Source organism: Eurosta solidaginis, chromosome 4, assembly GCF_040869045.1.
Source record: "Eurosta solidaginis isolate ZX-2024a chromosome 4, ASM4086904v1, whole genome shotgun sequence".
Taxonomy (NCBI): Eukaryota; Metazoa; Arthropoda; class Insecta; order Diptera; family Tephritidae; genus Eurosta; species Eurosta solidaginis.
The window spans coordinates 89,947,784-89,968,737 of record NC_090322.1 but is presented as its reverse complement, the minus strand read 5'-3'; the positions used below and the strand labels follow the sequence as shown (position 1 = coordinate 89,968,737).

Below are 20,954 nucleotides of genomic sequence, written 5' to 3'. Positions count from 1 at the left end.
ACTTCTCGTTCCAGAAATTTCACCACCTTTGCTGAAGTTGCTTTGCGCATAGGTTTCAAGAATACAAACTTGGTAAAATGGTCTAAACATACAAACACATAAACATTACCATCAGACGTACGGGGATACGGACCCATAAAATCTACAAACAACGTTGAAAAAGCCGTTCGGTTACATGTTGCTTACCCATAAGGGGCTTGTAAAAAGCAGTTTGTGTCTTGCTTTCTGAGCAGACTTCACATCCTTTAATAAAAGTGCAAACTTCTCTTACCATTCCTGGCCAGTAATATCGTTCGCGTAAACGGGACAAAGTTTTGTGGATTCCACCGTGACCAGCTGAAGGTGAGCTGTGAGCAGATTCTACCAGCCCCGATCGCAGCTCCGACGGAACCCAAAGCTTCCAGGCTTGGTCCGCTTGAAGTACGTCCCCCCGGTCAAACTGTGTCAGTTTATATACGTATCCGTCAGATACACATAATTCTGGCAATTTATCCTTGTTGTCCGTCACTGTTTTTTGTAGCTCACGGTATTCGTCTGACTCAAAATATGGCGAGTCTAGACATATGTCCATCACTCTGTCACTGGGTCTAATTTCTTCCATGTCCATTCTGGAAAGAGTGTCCGGTACAACGTTTTGTGAGCCTCTTCTATATTCGATGTCAAAATCGAAACTTTGGAGTTTTAAACTCCATCTAGCAAGTAGTCCAGCAAGGTCTTTTTGGTTCATAAGCCATTTTAAGCTTGCGTGGTCCGTTATTATCGTGAAGGGCAAGCCCTCCACATAAGGTCGAAAACGTTTTACGCTTAGAACCGCTGCGTAACATTCCTGTTCTGTCACACTATAGTTTTTCTGTGCTTTGTTCAGTTTTGCAGACATGTAAGCAATTGGTCTTTCGTTATTGTCTTCGTCGAGTTGGAAAAGAACACCGCCCACTCCGTCTGTCGATGCATCGCATTGGATGTAGAACCGTCTGTTAAAATCTGGATGCGTTAGGACGGGAGCCGATATTAGGCTTCGTTTGAGTTGTTCAAATGCTCGTCTAGCGTCATCAGTCATAGTGAATTTCTTTATCTTTTCCTTGGTGAGGCAGTCGTGCAGCGGAGCTGCAATAGTCGCGTAATCTTGTATGAAGCGTCGGTACCAGCCTGACATGCCTAGGAACCGTCGTAAATGTTTCGGGGTTTTCGGCTCGGGAAAGTCCCTCACAGCTGCTACTTTGTTTGCATCAGTTTTAATGCAGCCGTCACCTACAACATAACCAAGGTATCGAACTTCTTTATAACAAAATTTGCTGTTCTCTACGTTTATCGTTAGGTTTGCTTCGCGAAAACACCGAGCGACCTTTTCTAACAAACATATATGAGACGAAAAATCTTCCGAACAAACTAACAAGTCATCAAAGTACACAACCACACATTCACGTAACGACGCGGGTATAACCTTGTCCATTAATCGACACATTCTTTGTGCCGCGTTGCACAGTCCGAAGGGCATAACTGTAAATTGGTAGAGGGGTCTCCCTGGCACTGTGAACGCTGTCTTCTCCCTCGACTTATTTTCCAACGGAATCTGCCAGAAGGCGTCCTTCAGGTCTATGGCTGATATATACCTAGTATTTTGTAGCCGGCTAAGTATTCCGTCGATGTGAGGGAGTGGACAGGCGTCCTTGACGGTTCGCTCATTTACCTTACGCGCATCCAGGCAAAGTCTATTCTTAGTTCCCTTAATAACAAGTGAAACTGGTGAGTTCCAACTACTATTGGATTCTTCGATTACCCCCATACTAAGCATTCGATCTAATTCGGCGTAAACTAACTTAAATCGGTGGTGAGATGGGGTAGTGACGTTGTTTAACAGGTAAATTCTCATCGCGTACCTCTATCACATGTTCTTCTAATCCGGTACGGCCTAATCCTAAGACAGCGAACGACGGGAATTGTGCCTTTACCCTGGGGCCTCTACTAACTACGTTCAGGTTGAAAATCTTCCAAAAATCAATCCCTAAATATACTTCTTGTTGGAGCCCTGGTACTATTAAAAACTCTAAGTCCCTGCACATCTCATCCCACATCACTGGTAATACTACCACGCCTGTCACTGGTGTTTCTCCTCCGTTTGCCGTCTTAATAAATTGATGTGTTATTGGCAGGATCCTTGCTTCGTGCCCTTCTAAAAACTTCTCACTATTTTTCCCCAGACAACATGCTCCTGCTCCCGAATGTAACAAAGCTAATGTGTCTTTACCCCCTATCTTGGTTTGCGCAAAAAATCTATTGTCACCCTTTAAAGTGACTATTGTCGAAATTATTTTGCTCCTGATTCTTCTAAACATCTTTCTCTTTTCTCTCATCTTTTGTATCTTTTTAATATGTCTGCTTCTTTTTCTTTCTACTATATCCTCATTAAATATTCTCCTGCGGGCTTCCTCATATTCTAGTTTCCTTATATGTAAACTCTTCAATTCTCTCTTCTTTCTTACATCTAAACTGTTTTCTATTCTTCCATTATTATTTTCTCTTTTTAAAATTTTCATTGTTTGTTGTCCGGGCGCTCCTTGTCCTGGCTGAGTACCCCGGTCATCTCTGCCAGATTCTCATTTCCCTTAGCAGGTTTGAAAACACAAAAAGAGCTGTCCCCCCACACGAAAAGCAGATCATGTTGTGGAAGCTATATTTGCATCGCGTCTCCCTATTGGCTTCCGCGGGATTCTTCACAAAATGGTCAACCGGTATTCCACAAGGGAAGCACAACATTAAGTGGAAAGGTGAGGGCAGAAAGAGTTTATTGTTGGTTTGGTACCGGTTGTAGACGTTGTGGCAGGTGCACCACGCGGTGCGAGGTTTTGTGTCCTGTTTTCAGGTAACTGACCACTGTTCGACCTATTTTTAAATGGGTTCCCTATCGCTTCAAGTGGCTTGGAACTACCCATCTCTTCTGGGAACTGTACGTCGAGGTAGACCAGTTCGCTTACCGCCCCTTTAGACCTACTTTTGTTTTCCTTTATAACCTTTTCGGCACGCCGGCACTCAGCCTGTAGCTCGGCTAGTGTGTCCATTTTCGATGAGAATGTAAGGTTAGCCAGATATGGCTTTAGGTTCCCCTTAATGATTCCTATTAGCTCCTTTTCAGGAATTCTCTTCCGAAGCCTAAACGTTAGATTGTGAACTTCCCCATAGAATTCATCAAATCCCTCATGCACCAACTGTTTTCGTTCCATGATTTGCCGAATTACCTCGTAGTCGGACTCTGCGGTTTTGAAATGGGCAAGCAATTCTGCCTTCAGATCCATATATCCGAAGTTTGGATCTTCTGCATGATCTTCCAACACCTGCCAGTACCATTTCAAAGCCGCGCCCGACACGAGGCAATGGAAATCAGTAAACAGCTGGTGATGAGTGATTTGATGCTGCACCCCCATCTTCTCAATATGAAATAAGAAACTTTCGACCGAAATCCCCTTATCCGTGCCGTCAAACTTAATATGCCACTTCTCCAGGTCCATTTTCTTCCAACGCTGTGGCTCCTGTGTGGCCTGACTTCCTCCGCCCGTTCGTCGTTCTCCTTTGTTGGTGTTGTTGCCTGCTCCATCTGAATTTGTTTGGCCTCTGTTGTTCGGCGTCGATGCCAGAGTGGAGCGGTGGTCCAATGCCTGTGCTGCAGAGGTTTCGATCTCTGCTACTCGGCCGCTGATGTTGGCTACATAGGTTTTGATATTTCTGAGTTCGTTTGTCCATTGCGCCATTAGGTCCCCTTGCTGAGCCATCATGGCCATCAAACAACTTAGTTGTTCGGTGTTGGTATCGGTGTTCGCCATCCTATTTCCTGATGCTGCCGCAACCCCAGCTGCCGGAACCCCTGGCATCTGATTCCCTACTGAACCAACGCCCCCCTCAGCACCGTCCTGTTCGTCGTCTGCCATATCTAAAATTTCGTCGGTCTTTTTCGAAAATTTCAGGCTCTCTTCGGACCTATTTGCCACTACCTGGCTCACAAGGGACACACTAGCTTCGCGTCGGCTCCCTCCTTCGAAAGGGCCGAAAATCCTAGCAGTGCACTGATTAAAGTAGTTTACAGGGACGAAATCTACCGGGTGTTGAATACCTGTATCAATTTGGTTGAACAGTGACCCAACTACCTGATTTCCAAGGGCACGCGCAAAGCCACGCGTGATACGCCTGTCTCCGCTGAATAGGCCCAAACCACCAAAAACTCTTTCTTCCCTGTTATGTCCGTCAGATATGTACTCAGACACACTCTACGGATTCACACTATCTCAAACGCGCAGTAACCGCGAAATAAATTTAAAAATGACCTTCAATTGTCCTTTCCAAAAAAAAATTAAGACAACTTAAACAAAACTGATTGAAAATCAGAACCCAAAAAATTTAGAAAAAAAAGTTTCACAAACAAAAAATATTCAAGTAAAGAAACTTAACCGATAACTCAAAAAAAAATTTTACGAAACTAATAAAAGAAAATTACGAAATTAAATAGCAATTCAAAAAAAAAAGCCAAAAACAAGGGAAATTGAGTCAAGTGCTTAAAAAAGAAACTAAAGCAATTGAACGAAAACTAAACATTTTAGGGATTTACTCAAAATTCAAAATAAAGATTTGATAGCAAGTGTGACTTAAAATAAACAGAAGTTCCCAAAAAAAAATTCAAATAATTCAAGTGGGATGACAAGGAAGAAATAATAAAAATAAAAAAAATTTAAAAAAATTTAATTATAGGAATGTAAACTCTTGAACCTGATCATAAAAATTAAATATGAACATAAGAAACAAAATGAAAGAGAGGTAAGCACATTAACTAACAAAATAAACCAAACTCTTGATGAAGAAGATTCTACCGCGTTTTTTGAAAGTGAGAAACTCCTAATTAATAACCTTACAACAACAATTAGGAAAACACACACACAAAAATTCGAGAAGCTCAAAAACATACATAGGCAATCTCTTAACATTAAAAATATACCCCATTGGTTTCATAATACTACGAAAACCGAGATCCCTACAGATATTCAGTGGCTCCTCTCTTTAGGTCCAAAATACTCTTTGCCAACAACAAATAGTGGGTTCCCTTTATTCAAGTGATAGCAGACGGAGAAGACTGCATTCAAACTATCAAAGATAAAGAGCAGCAAGAGATTGAGAGGAATAATTTAACAACACTAATACGGGATCATATTAAGAAACCCAAAAATAGCGCGCGCGACAAATTTGTTTTAGATACCCTACACTCGGCCAAAACTTTTCTAAAAAACAACAAAGACTTATTGGTTCTGAATGCAGATAAGGGTAATGTTACCGTGTTAATGGATAAGTCGGACTATGAAAAGAAGTTACAACTTTTGGTAAATGACATTTCGGCATACCGGGTATTGAAACGAGATCCCACTAATAAATTACAAGAAAAAAATAACGAGATTGTAGAAAAATTGTTTAAAAACAAAGTTATAGATTTAAAAGAGAAATACAAACTAATAAGCAAAACGTCCAATGCACCTAGATTATATGGCCTGCCCAAAATTCATAAAGCAGATATCCCTTTGAGACCTATTTGTTCGTCTGTCAACTCCCCTTCGTACAATTTATGCAAGTATGTGGTTAATATTCTCACGAACATAACCAAATCGTCCAAATATAACGTAAAAGACTCAATTGAATTTAAAAACAAAATAAAAGATACATACATATATGATGATGAGAGTCTCGTGTCATTTGATGTCATCTCACTTTTTCCCAGCATTCCCGTAGATCATGCCTTAGAAATTATAGCATCTAAGTGGAACCAGATAAAGAGCCACACCACACTCACAAAAGAACTTTTTCTAGAAGTTGTGCGTTTCTGCATTAGAGATAATAGATATTTTAAATTAAACAATAAAATTTATGAGCAACGCTGCGGTATGCCCATGGGTTCCCCAGCATCCCCCGTCCTAGCAGACATTGTAATGGAAGAATTACTGGAGAAATTTGAAGATGACTCCCCTTATAAGCCACGTTTGCTTACCAAATACGTCGATGACCTTTTCGCAATTGTGAAAACTGATACGGTGGAAGAATTGCTAAATATTCTAAATGGATACAACAGGAGTATTAAATTTACAATTGAGGTGGAGAAGGACGGAAAACTACCGTTTCTCGATACTCTTATTATAAAAAAGAATAACCAATTATGTTTTGATTGGTATAAAAAACCTACCGCGTCAGGTAGATTAATTAACTTTAATTCTAAACATGACAAATCTACAATAGTCAATACGGCCAGAAATTTTATCAACAGAGTTCTCTCGATCAGCGATGAAGTTTATCATAAAGAAAACATTAAAATAATAATAAATGTTCTAGAAAATAATGAATTTCCTACACGCATAATAAAAAACTTTATAAGAGATTATTATAAGAAACCCACTGCGAGGAAAAATGCCGAAAATAATAAAATATATAAATCGACTACATATGTGTCAGGCCTGTCTAACAGAATAAAATATTCAAATATTTATGACAAAGAGAAATATAATTTAGCCTTTACCTACAATAATACGTTGCGACAAATTTTCAGTAATACCAAGAGTAGAATAGAAAAATATGAGAAATCGGACTTGATATATAAAATTCTATGTAATGGTGACGGGTCCCACGTATGCGACAAAGTATATGTGGGGACTACTAAATCGAAACTAAAAACGAGGATTTCCGGGCATAAAACGAATATTAAAAATCGCAACAACTCTAATGATGGCAAAACGGCGCTAACACAGCATTGCAGAGAAACTGGACACTCTCCCAATTTAGAAAATGTAGAAATTCTACAGCAAGAGAGGAATTACAACAAACGCTACATATTAGAGATGCTGCACATAATAAATACACCCAGCGACAAACGGATGAACTTCAAATCTGATACAATTGGTATTGCCTCTGCCTTTAGGCAGCTGATCAACAACAACAACAATAATAGATAAGAGCATCTCCCACTGTTTACCAAAGAGTTCACCTGCAGGCTGCAGCTGATATCACTTGAGCGGCGCTCACTACTCATTTAGATAACTTTCTGCTTATGTTCATTTTTTGTTTATGATAACGGCTGTGTGTTATTTACATTTTATTGTTATTTGCTTTGCACTGTTCGTAAACTTATATTTTTGTTACACTAGTCGACATATTGCATTCAAAAATGTAAGTTCTGTACTTGTACAAATGTGTATTTTTATGATTTTAATATGTACGTTTGTTCTTTTCGTACCTAGTCCTGATGATGACTTCAGACTGAAGTCGAAATATCGACAAATTAAATAATATAATTGTATATCAAAAATTCACGTATTGTGTTTTATTAAGAATATACAAATATTTGGCCTAGAGCTCGTTTATATTTAAAAAGTTATAATTCAAAGGCCGTAAACAACAAAAATAATTATGGAACGGAGAGCACACCGCGCCAACAAAAACACCTACAGACATATGAAAAGCAAGTATGGTATAGAGATCAAGAAGTACACAAATCGATACCAACAAAGCACAAAACAGCTGGCTAAATTGACACAGTCGATTAAGTTTCTGGTAAGTTGCAGAAAAATTGGCTTAACACCCAAATTCATAAACAACGCCACCAAAAATATTTTGTACGTACTAAACTGCAACACCAACAACAAGCATTTGCCCAACAACATCAATAAGGCTCTCACAAAATTTATAGAAACGGTGGAATGTAAACTCTTGAACCTGATCATAAAAATTAAATATGAACATAAGAAACAAAATGAAAGAGAGGTAAGCACATTAACTAACAAAATAAACCAAACTCTTGATGAAGAAGATTCTACCGCGTTTTTTGAAAGTGAGAAACTCCTAATTAATAACCTTACAACAACAATTAGGAAAACACACACACAAAAATTCGAGAAGCTCAAAAACATACATAGGCAATCTCTTAACATTAAAAATATACCCCATTGGTTTCATAATACTACGAAAACCGAGATCCCTACAGATATTCAGTGGCTCCTCTCTTTAGGTCCAAAATACTCTTTGCCAACAACAAATAGTGGGTTCCCTTTATTCAAGGTGATAGCAGACGGAGAAGACTGCATTCAAACTATCAAAGATAAAGAGCAGCAAGAGATTGAGAGGAATAATTTAACAACACTAATACGGGATCATATTAAGAAACCCAAAAATAGCGCGCGCGACAAATTTGTTTTAGATACCCTACACTCGGCCAAAACTTTTCTAAAAAACAACAAAGACTTATTGGTTCTGAATGCAGATAAGGGTAATGTTACCGTGTTAATGGATAAGTCGGACTATGAAAAGAAGTTACAACTTTTGGTAAATGACATTTCGGCATACCGGGTATTGAAACGAGATCCCACTAATAAATTACAAGAAAAAAATAACGAGATTGTAGAAAAATTGTTTAAAAACAAAGTTATAGATTTAAAAGAGAAATACAAACTAATAAGCAAAACGTCCAATGCACCTAGATTATATGGCCTGCCCAAAATTCATAAAGCAGATATCCCTTTGAGACCTATTTGTTCGTCTGTCAACTCCCCTTCGTACAATTTATGCAAGTATGTGGTTAATATTCTCACGAACATAACCAAATCGTCCAAATATAACGTAAAAGACTCAATTGAATTTAAAAACAAAATAAAAGATACATACATATATGATGATGAGAGTCTCGTGTCATTTGATGTCATCTCACTTTTTCCCAGCATTCCCGTAGATCATGCCTTAGAAATTATAGCATCTAAGTGGAACCAGATAAAGAGCCACACCACACTCACAAAAGAACTTTTTCTAGAAGTTGTTCGTTTCTGCATTAGAGATAATAGATATTTTAAATTAAACAATAAAATTTATGAGCAACGCTGCGGTATGCCCATGGGTTCCCCAGCATCCCCCGTCATAGCAGACATTGTAATGGAAGAATTACTGGAGAAATTTGAAGATGACTCCCCTTATAAGCCACGTTTGCTTACCAAATACATCGATGACCTTTTCGCAATTGTGAAAACTGATACGGTGGAAGAATTGCTAAATATTCTAAATGGATACAACAGGAGTATTAAATTTACAATTGAGGTGGAGAAGGACGGAAAACTACCGTTTCTCGATACTCTTATTATAAAAAAGAATAACCAATTATGTTTTGATTGGTATAAAAAACCTACCGCGTCAGGTAGATTAATTAACTTTAATTCTAAACATGACAAATCTACAATAGTCAATACGGCCAGAAATTTTATCAACAGAGTTCTCTCGATCAGCGATGAAGTTTATCATAAAGAAAACATTAAAATAATAATAAATGTTCTAGAAAATAATGAATTTCCTACACGCATAATAAAAAACTTTATAAGAGATTATTATAAGAAACCCACTGCGAGGAAAAATGCCGAAAATAATAAAATATATAAATCGACTACATATGTGTCAGGCCTGTCTAACAGAATAAAATATTCAAATATTTATGACAAAGAGAAATATAATTTAGCCTTTACCTACAATAATACGTTGCGACAAATTTTCAGTAATACCAAGAGTAGAATAGATAAATATGAGAAATCGGACTTGATATATAAAATTCTATGTAATGGTGACGGGTCCCACGTATGCGACAAAGTATATGTGGGGACTACTAAATCGAAACTAAAAACGAGGATTTCCGGGCATAAAACGAATATTAAAAATCGCAACAACCCTAATGATGGCAAAACGGCGCTAACACAGCATTGCAGAGAAACTGGACACTCTCCCAATTTAGAAAATGTAGAAATTCTACAGCAAGAGAGGAATTACAACAAACGCTACATATTAGAGATGCTGCACATAATAAATACACCCAGCGACAAACGGATGAACTTCAAATCTGATACAATTGGTATTGCCTCTGCCTTTAGGCAGCTGATCAACAACAACAACAATAATAGATAAGAGCATCTCCCACTGTTTACCAAAGAGTTCACCTGCAGGCTGCAGCTGATATCACTTGAGCGGCGCTCACTACTCATTTAGATAACTTTCTGCTTATGTTCATTTTTTGTTTATGATAACGGCTGTGTGTTATTTACATTTTATTGTTATTTGCTTTGCACTGTTCGTAAACTTATATTTTTGTTACACTAGTCGACATATTGCATTCAAAAATGTAAGTTCTGTACTTGTACAAATGTGTATTTTTATGATTTTAATATGTATGTTTGTTCTTTTCGTACCTAGTCCTGATGATGACTTCAGACTGAAGTCGAAATATCGACAAATTAAATAATATAATTGTATATCAAAAATTCACGTATTGTGTTTTATTAAGAATATACAAATATTTGGCCTAGAGCTCGTTTATATTTAAAAAATTATAGGAATTAAATTTAAATATTTTGCGAAAATAAAAATAAAAAGGTATAAATTCAAGAGTAAAACTTCGATTGAAAAAAAACTTTAGACAAACTAAAATAAAAAAATTCAAAATTTCGATTCAAAGGTAAAAACGAAATGTTAACCTTTCGAAATTAGATTAAAACTAACAGTAAAAAAAAAAACAAAGCAATTTGGATAATGAAATTCAAAATACTAAAGGGAAATTAACTTCTAGATTTAAATTCAAAATTAAAAATTGATTGAAAAAAATGTAAAGCTTAAATTAAGTGGTAATAGAGTTTTTATATTAAAAAAAAAAAAATATTTAATAATTTTTAAGAACAAAACTAATTTCAAAAAAGATTAAATAAAAATTGCAAAGCTTAAAAATGGGATACAAATCAAATTCAATGGATTATCGAAATTCAATTCAAAACCCTAAACCAAATAAAATACAACCGAACTTAAATTAAAACGGCCAAAGAGGTAATTCAAGTAATTGGATTTAAATGGTAATATTAACGGGATATACCCCGTTAAAAATAAATACAAAGAATAAAAAAAATCAAACATTAGATTTAAACTAAAGAAAGTACAAAAATTAATTTAAAGAAATAAGGTGAGAAGAAAAAAACTATAAAAAATACAAAAATTATAAAGATTGAATTTTAAAAATAAAAATTTTAAACTCCAAATCTTAAATTGATATAAAAAAGCATTCAAAGCAAACAAGTTTTTTTTTTTTTTTTTTCAGAAATTGAAAGTTTTACGATAAAACTAACAGTGTGAATTGCGATTCGTTATTCGAACTCCACAACAGCAATCTAACTTCGCAAAAGAAATTACTGTCGATGTAATAACAATAAAATAAAAATAGTAATAATAAAAAAAATGTTTGTGTAACTAAGTTTTCAATTGAATGAAATTTCAGCCCAAAAAAAAATTTAAAACAAAAAGAATTTTCAAAAATGAAAAAAAATTATATGTATTTATATAAACGTGGGTATATTTAGTATCAAGGTGTGTTTAGATATACGTATGTGTTTGATGTTTTTATCAGTTATACATACAACAGAACAAAAAAAATGGTTTATACTTCCTATAAAATATAATTCAAGGCGGGAATAACTTTACTCTATTAGTTTATGTATCTATTGATTTGCTTTGGAGTGTTCGTGGTGTTGCACTTGGCGAGGTCATTGTGGAGGGTTTCAGTCCGGTATTATTCTGTCCTTGTGTCAGCTAGCTAATTCCCCATGTATCGTTGTAAAGGGTGCACGTCGATACCCAGTACTCGGCACTGAAGTACGGATGCAACACCTTTATACCCACCCTGTAAAACTACCCCCATTTGAATGCATGTTGCAAGCCTCATTCACACTTGTTGCTGGAACGAGTGTGCAGTAGCTTCAGCAAATGCATACACACAAAAAAGGAAACAAAAAAAAAGGAAATTAAATTTTAATAAAAGAAGATTTAAACCACATATGCACCTCCAAATCCTCCAAGTACCACTAGTGCCAGCTTTGAAGATAGCAAAAGGGACCTTGAAAGGATAGAGATAAAACCCCCCCTTCTATCATGGCTGCAACCATGATCCCTAAAACCCTAGCTCTGTCCGGAAAGTAGTGAAGGATAAAGATAGAGAAGTGAGTAAAGTAAGAAGGGATATTGAGGTGACTAAAAGTAGGAGAAATATAATGGGAAATCGAAAAAAAAACTATTCGGGCTATTAGCGTTGGGCGCCATTGCTCCGATACTGACTTTTAATGGTAAGGCGGAGGTGGCACGTGGCATGGTTGCAAGCCCCTGCTAGCTCGTCGGATGGGGTGGGGTTTTGCACACCTGCCTTACCCGCAGTTATCTAAACAAAAAAAGTGGTTCATGCCTAGAGGAGAATACGTAAATAGAGGGAAAGTAGGAAATGGAAGAAAAAAAGGAAAGAAGGCCCGTCCAGAGTCAGGGGGAGTCTACCCACCCTCTTCGCTTATCTTACGCGAAGCCATGGGCGCCGTGCTGACTCCTCTAATTTTACGACGCCCCCAATGTCTGACTCAAGTCCATCTGTCTAAGGTCTATCGGATCATCACCTCCCACTTCCCCCGTCAACCCAAGGACAACACCCGCACCAAAGAATATGGATTTAGCCCTCCATTATTAAAAATAAAATGTTCAACCCTTTAAGTTACTAAACGTTATAAACATATTTTTATTCATTATAAAAAGAAACAACGGGTGTAACCGAACATTACATACTCAGTTGAGAGCTATGGAGACAAAATAAGGGAAAATCACCATGCAGGAAAATGAACCTCGGGTAACCCTGGAATGTGTTTGTATGACATGCGTATCAAATGGCAGGTATTAAAGAGTATTTTAAGAGGGAGTGGGCCATAGTTCTATAGGTGTCCACCTTTTCGAGATATCGCCATAAAGGTGGACCAGGGCTGACTCTAGAATTTGTTTGTACGATATGGGTATCAAATGAAAGGTGTTAATGAGTATTTTAAAACGGAGTGGGTCTTAGTTCTATAGGTGGACGGCTTTTTCGAGATATCGCCATAAAGGTGGACCATGGGTGACTCTAGAATTTGTTTGTACGATATGGGTATCAAATGAAAGGTGTTAATGAGTATTTTAAAAGGGAGTGGGGCTTAGTTCTATAGATGGACGCCTTTTCGAGATATCGCCATAAAGGTGGACCAGGGGTGACTTTGGAATTTATTTGTACGATATGGGTATCAAATGAATGGTGTTAATGAGTATTTTAAAAGGGAGTGGGCCTTAGTTCTATAGGTGGACGCCTTTTCGATATATCGCCATAAAGGTGGACCAGGGGTGACTCTATAATGTGTTTGTACAATATGGGTGTCAAATTAAAGGTATTAATAAGAATTTTAAAAGGGAGTGGTGGTAGTTGTATATGTGAAGGCGTTTTCGAGATATCGACCAAAATGTGGACCAGGGTGACCCAGCACATCATCTATCGGGTACCGCTAATTTATTTATATATGTAATACCACGAACAGTATTCCTGCCATGATTCCAAGGGCTTTTTATTTCGCCCTGCAGAACTTTTTCATTTTCTTTTACTTAATATGGTAAGTGTCACACCTATTTTACAAAGTTTTTTTCTAAAGTTATATTTTGCGTCAATAAACCAATCCAGTTACCATGTTTCAACCCTTTTTTCGTAGTTGGTATAGAATTATGGCACTTTTTTCATTTTACGTAATTTTCGATATCGAAAAAGTGGGCGTGGTCATAGTCAGATTTCGGCCATTTTTTATACCAATAGAAAGTGAGTTCAGATAAGTACGTCAACTGAGCTTAGTAAAGATATATCGATTTTTGCTCTAGTTATCGTGTTAACGGCCTAGCGGAAGGACAGACGGTTGACTGTGTATAAAAACTGGGCGTGGCTTCAACCGATTTCGCCCTTTTTCACAGAAAACAGTTATCGTCCTAGAATCTAAGCCTCTACCAAATTCCACAAGGATTGGTAATTTTTGTTCGACTTATGGCATTAAATGTATCCTAGACAAATCAAATGAAAAAGGGCGGAGCCACGCCCATTTTGAAATTTTCTTTTATTTTTGTATTTTGTTGCACCATATCATTACTGGAGTTGAATGTTGACATAATTAACTTATATACTGTAAAGATATTAAATTTTTTGTAAAAATTTCACTTAAAAAAAAAACTTTTTTAAAAGTGGGCGTGTTCGATATCCGTTTTTGCTAATTTTTATTTAGCACATATATAGTAATAGGAGTAACGTGCCTGCCAAAAAAAACTTTTTTAAAAGTGGGCGTGGTCGTTCTCCGAGTTTTCTAATTTTTATTAAGCATACATATAGTAATAGGAGTAACGTTCCTGCCAAATTTCATCATGATATCTTCAACGACTGCCAAATTACAGCTTGCAAAACTTCTAAATTACCTTCTTTTAAAAGTGGGCGGTGCCACGCCCATTGTCCAAAATTTTACTTATTTTCTATTCTGCGTCATAAGTTCAACGCACCTACCAAGTTTTATCGCTTTATCCCTCTTTGGTAATGAATTATCGCAATTTTTCGATTTTTCGAAATTTTCGATTTCGAAAAAGTGGGCGTGGTTATAGTCCGATATCGTTCATTTTAAATAGCGATCTGAGATGAGCGCCCAGGGATCTACATACCAAATTTCGTCCAGATATCTCAAAATTTACTCAAGTTATCGTGTTAACGGACAGACGGACGGACGGACGGACATGTCCTAATCAAATTTTTTTTCGATACTGATGATTTTGATATATGGAAGTCTATATCTATATCGATTCCTTTATACCTGTACAACCAACCGTTATCCAATCAAAGTTAATATACTCTGTGAGCTCTCCTCAACTGAGTATAAAAATACTTTGCATAAATCTACTGCTTAAAAATGTCGTTCTTCAATCAGAAAAATGTAATTCGAAATAAACTTAATATTCTTATTTAAAAAATGTAATTTAATTTAAAATTTATTTATTTATTTTATTTAAATGCAAGAAGGTAAAGTTCAAAAGTAATTTTGACCTATAAAACTAGCAATAAAGAAATCCAAAAAAAATTTATATAAAAAAAAAACTTCTATAGAGATATTATAGAACGCATGCAAACAAGTGTATCAATACAAAATTATCAAAAATAAAAAAACAATTATTCCTATTAACATTCATTTGCCCTCCTTGGGCTCGATTGTATTGGTGGTGACGTCGTCGCTGGTGCTGCTGTCGTGTTGTTGGTGGTGATGCTGTCGCTGCTGTTGACGTTGGCTGGCTTCCTCTGTTGAAAGTTGGCGTTGGCGTGGGCGCTGGCTTTCGCCCAGTTTTTGTCGCTTGCAGGCTACGATCACTCTCTAGCCTGGAAGTTTCTCTCTCTTTCTCTCGTTCTTTCTCTTTCCCTGCTCTCTGTGACATTCCACGGCAATCCAGTGCGCTACATATGTCGTTGGAACATATGTGTTCCAAACTTTCCAATCACTCCCTTTAAAAAATGTTTAAAATGCGGGTAAGTACGTGCCTTAGCCCCTTCCTAGGTCCTGCCACAAAATCTATAAAAGAAACAAGAAACAAAAAAAAAAAAACGAAAAATTGTATACAGGCTGAATATCATGTCTCGTTGTCTCCTTTATTGCTTCCTGCACCCATGCCATACCCTACCTTTCCAATCCCAATTGGCACATAATGCAGTAAGTATGGACATACATACATATATGCATGCAATAAAGCAAACCAAAGAAAAAGTTCTTTCCTTCTGTTTTCACCTACTAATCTCATTTCAACTTCAATTTTTTTTTTTAATCAATTAAGCTTTCTCCTTTTAACTAATTTCGAGTTAATTTTATAGCGTTTTCTTTTCTGTAAAAAAAATGTTGCCCTCATAGATTCTAACTTTTGATCTAGCCTCCTGCCGCGATGCAAAATGGCTCTTCTTCGTAGTTAATGGACCCCTTTTCTTATTCGGTGGAAAATATTTTTTTGAAAAGAACAAACAAACTCACAAGAGAGTTGGTAAAAACCAACAGGGCTACACCATTTTCAGAAAAGAAAACTCCTTTAATTTAATTCGGATTTTTACTTTAATTTAAATTAACTTCTGCTACTCGAAAATTCAAACTCAAGACAAATTCTGATTAATAAAATTGTTTTCTTTTTAATTTTTTTTCTTTTTTTTGGTTTTATTTAATTTTTTTTTTTCATTTTACACCATTTATTGTAACTAATTTCTAACTTCCAAAAATTTTAATTTTTTTTTTTACCTATTTATTTTTCTATTCACTTAATTTTTTTATTCAATTTTAGCCTGCATTTTAAAGAGATTATTTTATCTTCCACTTATGTTTAATACAAAAAAATCTTTAGATTAGGTTTAAGTTGATGAAAAATTAGCTAAATTTTAATTTATGTCAACTGAGGGAATAATTTATATAATTTTACCGTGGCGAAAAATAATATTGCTAAAGTTCAACTGTCTGCAAAAAAAAATTCTTTTGCGTCATTTGAGATCAAGGTCTATTTTAATGATTTTTACATTTATTGCAAAAGGGAAACTTCGCTCAACTTACGAGTACAAAAAGAGGTAACTAAAAATTGGAAAAATGCTGTGCATTTAAATTTTACTAAGTTTCAAACGTGAATCTTTTTTGTTTTTTTTTCTCGAAAAAAGAATGAAATAATCAACAATTTAAATTTTCAGCAAAAGACACAAAACGGAATTTAATTAAATAAATTGTACCTTAGTACTTACCGGTGGCAGGGTGTCCAACGAAATTTCCTTTTCGTTGTTGGTTGGCTTGTACTTTACAATTGTGCTGATTGAACGGAATTGAAACCGTTTTGCGAAAATTACGTGATTTTTTTTTTCTTTTAAAATGGATTTTTTTTTTCACTTGACCGGCGCTATACTTTAGCTTTTCCGCGGCACGCCCACGTACTTTAAATCCAACTTTTGCAATGATTTTCTGAGCTTCAGCTCTATCGTGCGCATACCCCGATTCGTATCTAAACGGAATTTCCTACCACTTTCACTCAATTCACACCCACGCATGTACAGTTGCATTTCGTTTTTGCGCATGCACACATTCATACCTGTACATGTAGGCCTCCTTCCACTAATGTTGCGCAACCCGCGCAGATACCTGGTTGAGACACATTTTGTCGATAATGGTGTAACGCAAGAACAAGTACGGTTGCCGGTGGCATATGTATCTATGTATCTTAAGGCTAGCGTAACAGAATTTTATTATCTTGGTTCTTAATTATATAAGTAAGTTGCCTTTACATTATAACCCCTACTGGGCAGCAATTATGAATTTATAAAATACGAAAATTAATTAGAAATAACTACAATAAAGCACTGTCTATACGAAAGACCACTCAACAATTTATTACTTTACACGCATTTAATGAATTTTAGTTGTAGATTATTATATGTACATATATTAGCTTTTCAATTGTTGCAAACCCGATGTGTTACAAGGCCGGCGGCAATGCTGAAGGCAAACGCCCTCAAGAGTTGGGACCCACTGGTCTATCTCCATTCACAGCTGTTTGCCATAAGGCTGCGCTGTGGTTGGAAATCTACCGGTGGTTCCCTTTCGAAGTTAGAGTTCACGAACGCTGTGCTCAACTGAAGAGTTTTTAGTTCTACTTGCGACAGCAGTTCTGACAGCGTTCAAAAGCAGCATTTTTCAAGCTAAGGTGAGCTATAGTCACCATTTTTCTGAATTATTATTGCAATTCGCTTATTGTAATTTACCTTTTTAATTCTTGAGTCCGCATATATCTGCGTATATGCGGCTCTTTTCTTTAATAAACCTATTTACTTTTATATATGAGCCTTTCAATGCACAAAACGATTAACTCCATAAAACAGAAAGTAGAGAAATACGATTAAATAATATGCATAGTTTTTCCCTTTATAATATAAATTCTAATAAATAGTATATAATGCATAAATAAAGATGTAGCTTTCATCTAAAAGTATTTAAAATTAATAAGAAAGACTAGCCAAAAAACTATCGTCAGAAACCTTACAATTTTTATGTGACTGGTGGAGTTAATCGAATTGGCAGGTGAAAAGTAATAAATCTAAATTCAGTGTTTAAATTTTTAAGTTTTCTCTCACAGAAAAAGTTAAGTAGGTATTAGTAGGACTGAGCCAGTCGCATATAACGCGACATGCAACCAATATGTTATATAACTTTCGAACTTTACATGCAGGAAATAACGACTTCTTCAATACCGGTAATGTTAACTAAACCTAAGTCAATTAAAAGTAACCATTAATGGCAGTCGTAACCTAGCATCACCCAAATATTATACAAACAAAGTTACTCATAATCAAGGTCAGCGTTAGGAATGAAAAACTAAAAATCGGGGACCACTGGGGCGATAAAAATGAACCGATCTGTAACGATTAAAAAGGTGAAACGATTTTAAAAGAATTGTATAAAAACTTAGCATCAAAAATAGAGGTTAATTATGAACAATTGTTGAAAACGGTAGAAGAAAAATAGGGACGCTATATCTGCGGGGAAAATGTAAGGGAAAGCAAAAGTAATTTAGTTGATAAATTCAAAAATGGTCGTATTTTATCTTACAATATAAACGGTTTAAGTAATAAAAAGATCTTTCAAGACTTTTTCGAATTCGTCAAAGGCCATGATATATTTTGTTTACTCGAAACACATATAGAAGAAAAACACTTAGAAAATTATAGAAAATATTTCTCGGGTTTCGATTTAGATTTTAATAAAGCTACTAATAAGTCCATTTGGCCGCGCTAGTGGTGGAGAAATTCACGGAATTAGAAAAGAGCTAAGGAGCGCTGGCTTTGAGTACAGTTTTGAAAATGTAAATAATATCCACATAATAAACTTAAAAACAAAATCCACAGATCTCAAAGTAGTTCCATTATACCTAAATTGTAAATATTGGGAAAATAATTTCCAACAACTGGCTAATCGTTTGGTGGAGAATAACATTGAAAATACAATTTTAATAGGCGATCTAAATGTCAGAATAGGAAAAATGCAACAAAACATTGAGGAAATATTTTTAATTGAATTTAAGTCAGGTATTGAGTTCAGAAAATCAAAAGACGGGATCGTTAACAGCAGACAAATAATACTAATGGGAGAACGGTAGGAAATCAAAATGGTATAACTCCCGATGTTTTTTCGCGAAAAAAAGGTTAGACACTTATTGAGAAAGTATAGAAGAACAGAAAACAGCACTGATAGAGTAAAATATTTTGAAGCGAATAAGAAATATAAAGAGGTATGTAGGAAAAGTAAAGCTGAATATTATAGAAATCTGGAGACACGCATGAACACGATTAAAAGTGGCAAAGAATGGTAGAAGCTGATTAAAAAGCTAAGAAATGTGCCGTCAATAAATGAGGTACGGATCGCGCCAAACGAATTCAAGACGCACTTTGAAGGCCTTAATCACACGCAAACGGCGAAAAATGTGCAGTATGCTCCAAACCTTATAGAAATCGACGAGCTCTACCAAACTATAACGGTGGGGGAGATATTGCAAGTCTTAAAAAAAGCAAAAGACGGGAAGGCGCCATGGTTAGATAGAATCCCATATGAATTTTATAAAAATGCAAATACTGAATTTTTAGAGCAACTTACGAAGGTATACAATAAGATGTATGACTCAGGAAGGGAAGATTTAAACTCTGCAACGAGTATAATATTTCCAATATACAAAAGGGAGACAGCTCAGCTGCGGCCAATTATAGGAGAGTGGCGTTTATGAATACAAATGCAAAAATACTGATGGATGTGCTCAATGAAAGACTGTCGTGTTGGGTTGAAGACAATAGTATTATGTCTGAGTATCAAGCAGGATTTCGTAAAAACTATTCCACAGCCGACAATCTTTACAATTTAGCCTCCATCGTAAAGTTGAAATTTAATGAAAAAAGAAAGTATGCTCTGTGTTCATAGATCTTAAGGGGTTTTCGATAAAATCTCTAGAAAATTACTTATTTACAAACTAAGAAGCATAGGTGTTTCAAGCAAATTCCTAGATTTTATTGAGCAGGTTTATCAGACGACAAATTTGGTAGTCTGGAACGGAAGCGAAGTGTCCGATAGCTTTAACACAACTTCTGGTGTCAAACAAGGCTGTTTACTCTCCCCTCTTCTATTTGCATTATATCTAAAAAAATGGTTTGCAAATAGAAGAACTGAACATAAGGTTGCTGCTATATGCAGATGATATAGTGATTTTGTCCGATGATGCACAAACGGTACAGAAAATGATTCGTAACCTTGAAACATATTGCGAAAGTTGGAATTTAGAGGTAAATTTAGCCAAATCAGCAGTTATGGTGTTTAGGAAAGGAGGTAGGCTGTCTAACAGGGAAAGATGTATATACAAAGGGGAAGAACTCAAAATAGTATCTGAATATAAATATTTAGGAGTAACGCTCACACCAAAAATGGTATTTACACAGCATCTGGAAAACAGGAATGCTTCTGCGAAGGCAAGCATAAATGCAACTTGGGGTACGTATTTAAATAACGACCAAATTTCAATGAAGGAAAAGTGGCAAATGTACAATGTGATCTGTAGAGCTATACAAGGGTATGCAGCGCAAATATGGGGTTCTGAAATGTTTAGCGGGGTAGAGAAATTGCAATGTTACTTCTTCAAAAGAATTTATAGGCTTCCCAACTGCACTCCAGCTTGCGCAATAATGCTGGAATCAGATATGGAAAACGGACATTTGTACATACTAAATCTGCATTTGGGGTACGTTTACAAGACATTGTTTGAATATAATGAAAATAGATTGCCAAGAATATTGTCAAAAAAGTTGTACACAAAAATGTATTTTGGGCACAGAGATTAAACGCTTTGGGAAATGAGGCGAACCTAGTTTGGAATGAAGAGACGATTGAATGACCCTGTGGGTATTGCCCTCAAGCGAATTCCTCCATTATCACTCCCAGAGGAACCACTACATCCTACACTTGAGATAATGCTTGATTATGCTCAGCCTGTGTTGTTTAATGCAGCAAAAGTAAAATCTAGTT

General features: G+C 36.0%; 2 protein-coding genes across 10 annotated transcripts in view; both read left to right on the top strand.

The window, feature by feature from the left end:
- The window catches only part of Nup205 (nuclear pore complex protein Nup205), a 797,639-nt gene that overhangs the window by 331,659 nt on the left and 445,026 nt on the right, over positions 1-20,954 (top strand). The gene's annotated exons all lie outside the window — the stretch shown is intronic.
- LOC137250041 (uncharacterized) lies at positions 7,268-10,399 on the top strand. Its single transcript, XM_067782257.1, has 2 exons — positions 7,268-10,165; positions 10,237-10,399. Exon 1 carries the CDS (start codon positions 7,426-7,428, stop codon positions 9,949-9,951), a length of 2,526 nt encoding a protein of 841 aa, XP_067638358.1. The 5' UTR covers positions 7,268-7,425; the 3' UTR covers positions 9,952-10,165; positions 10,237-10,399.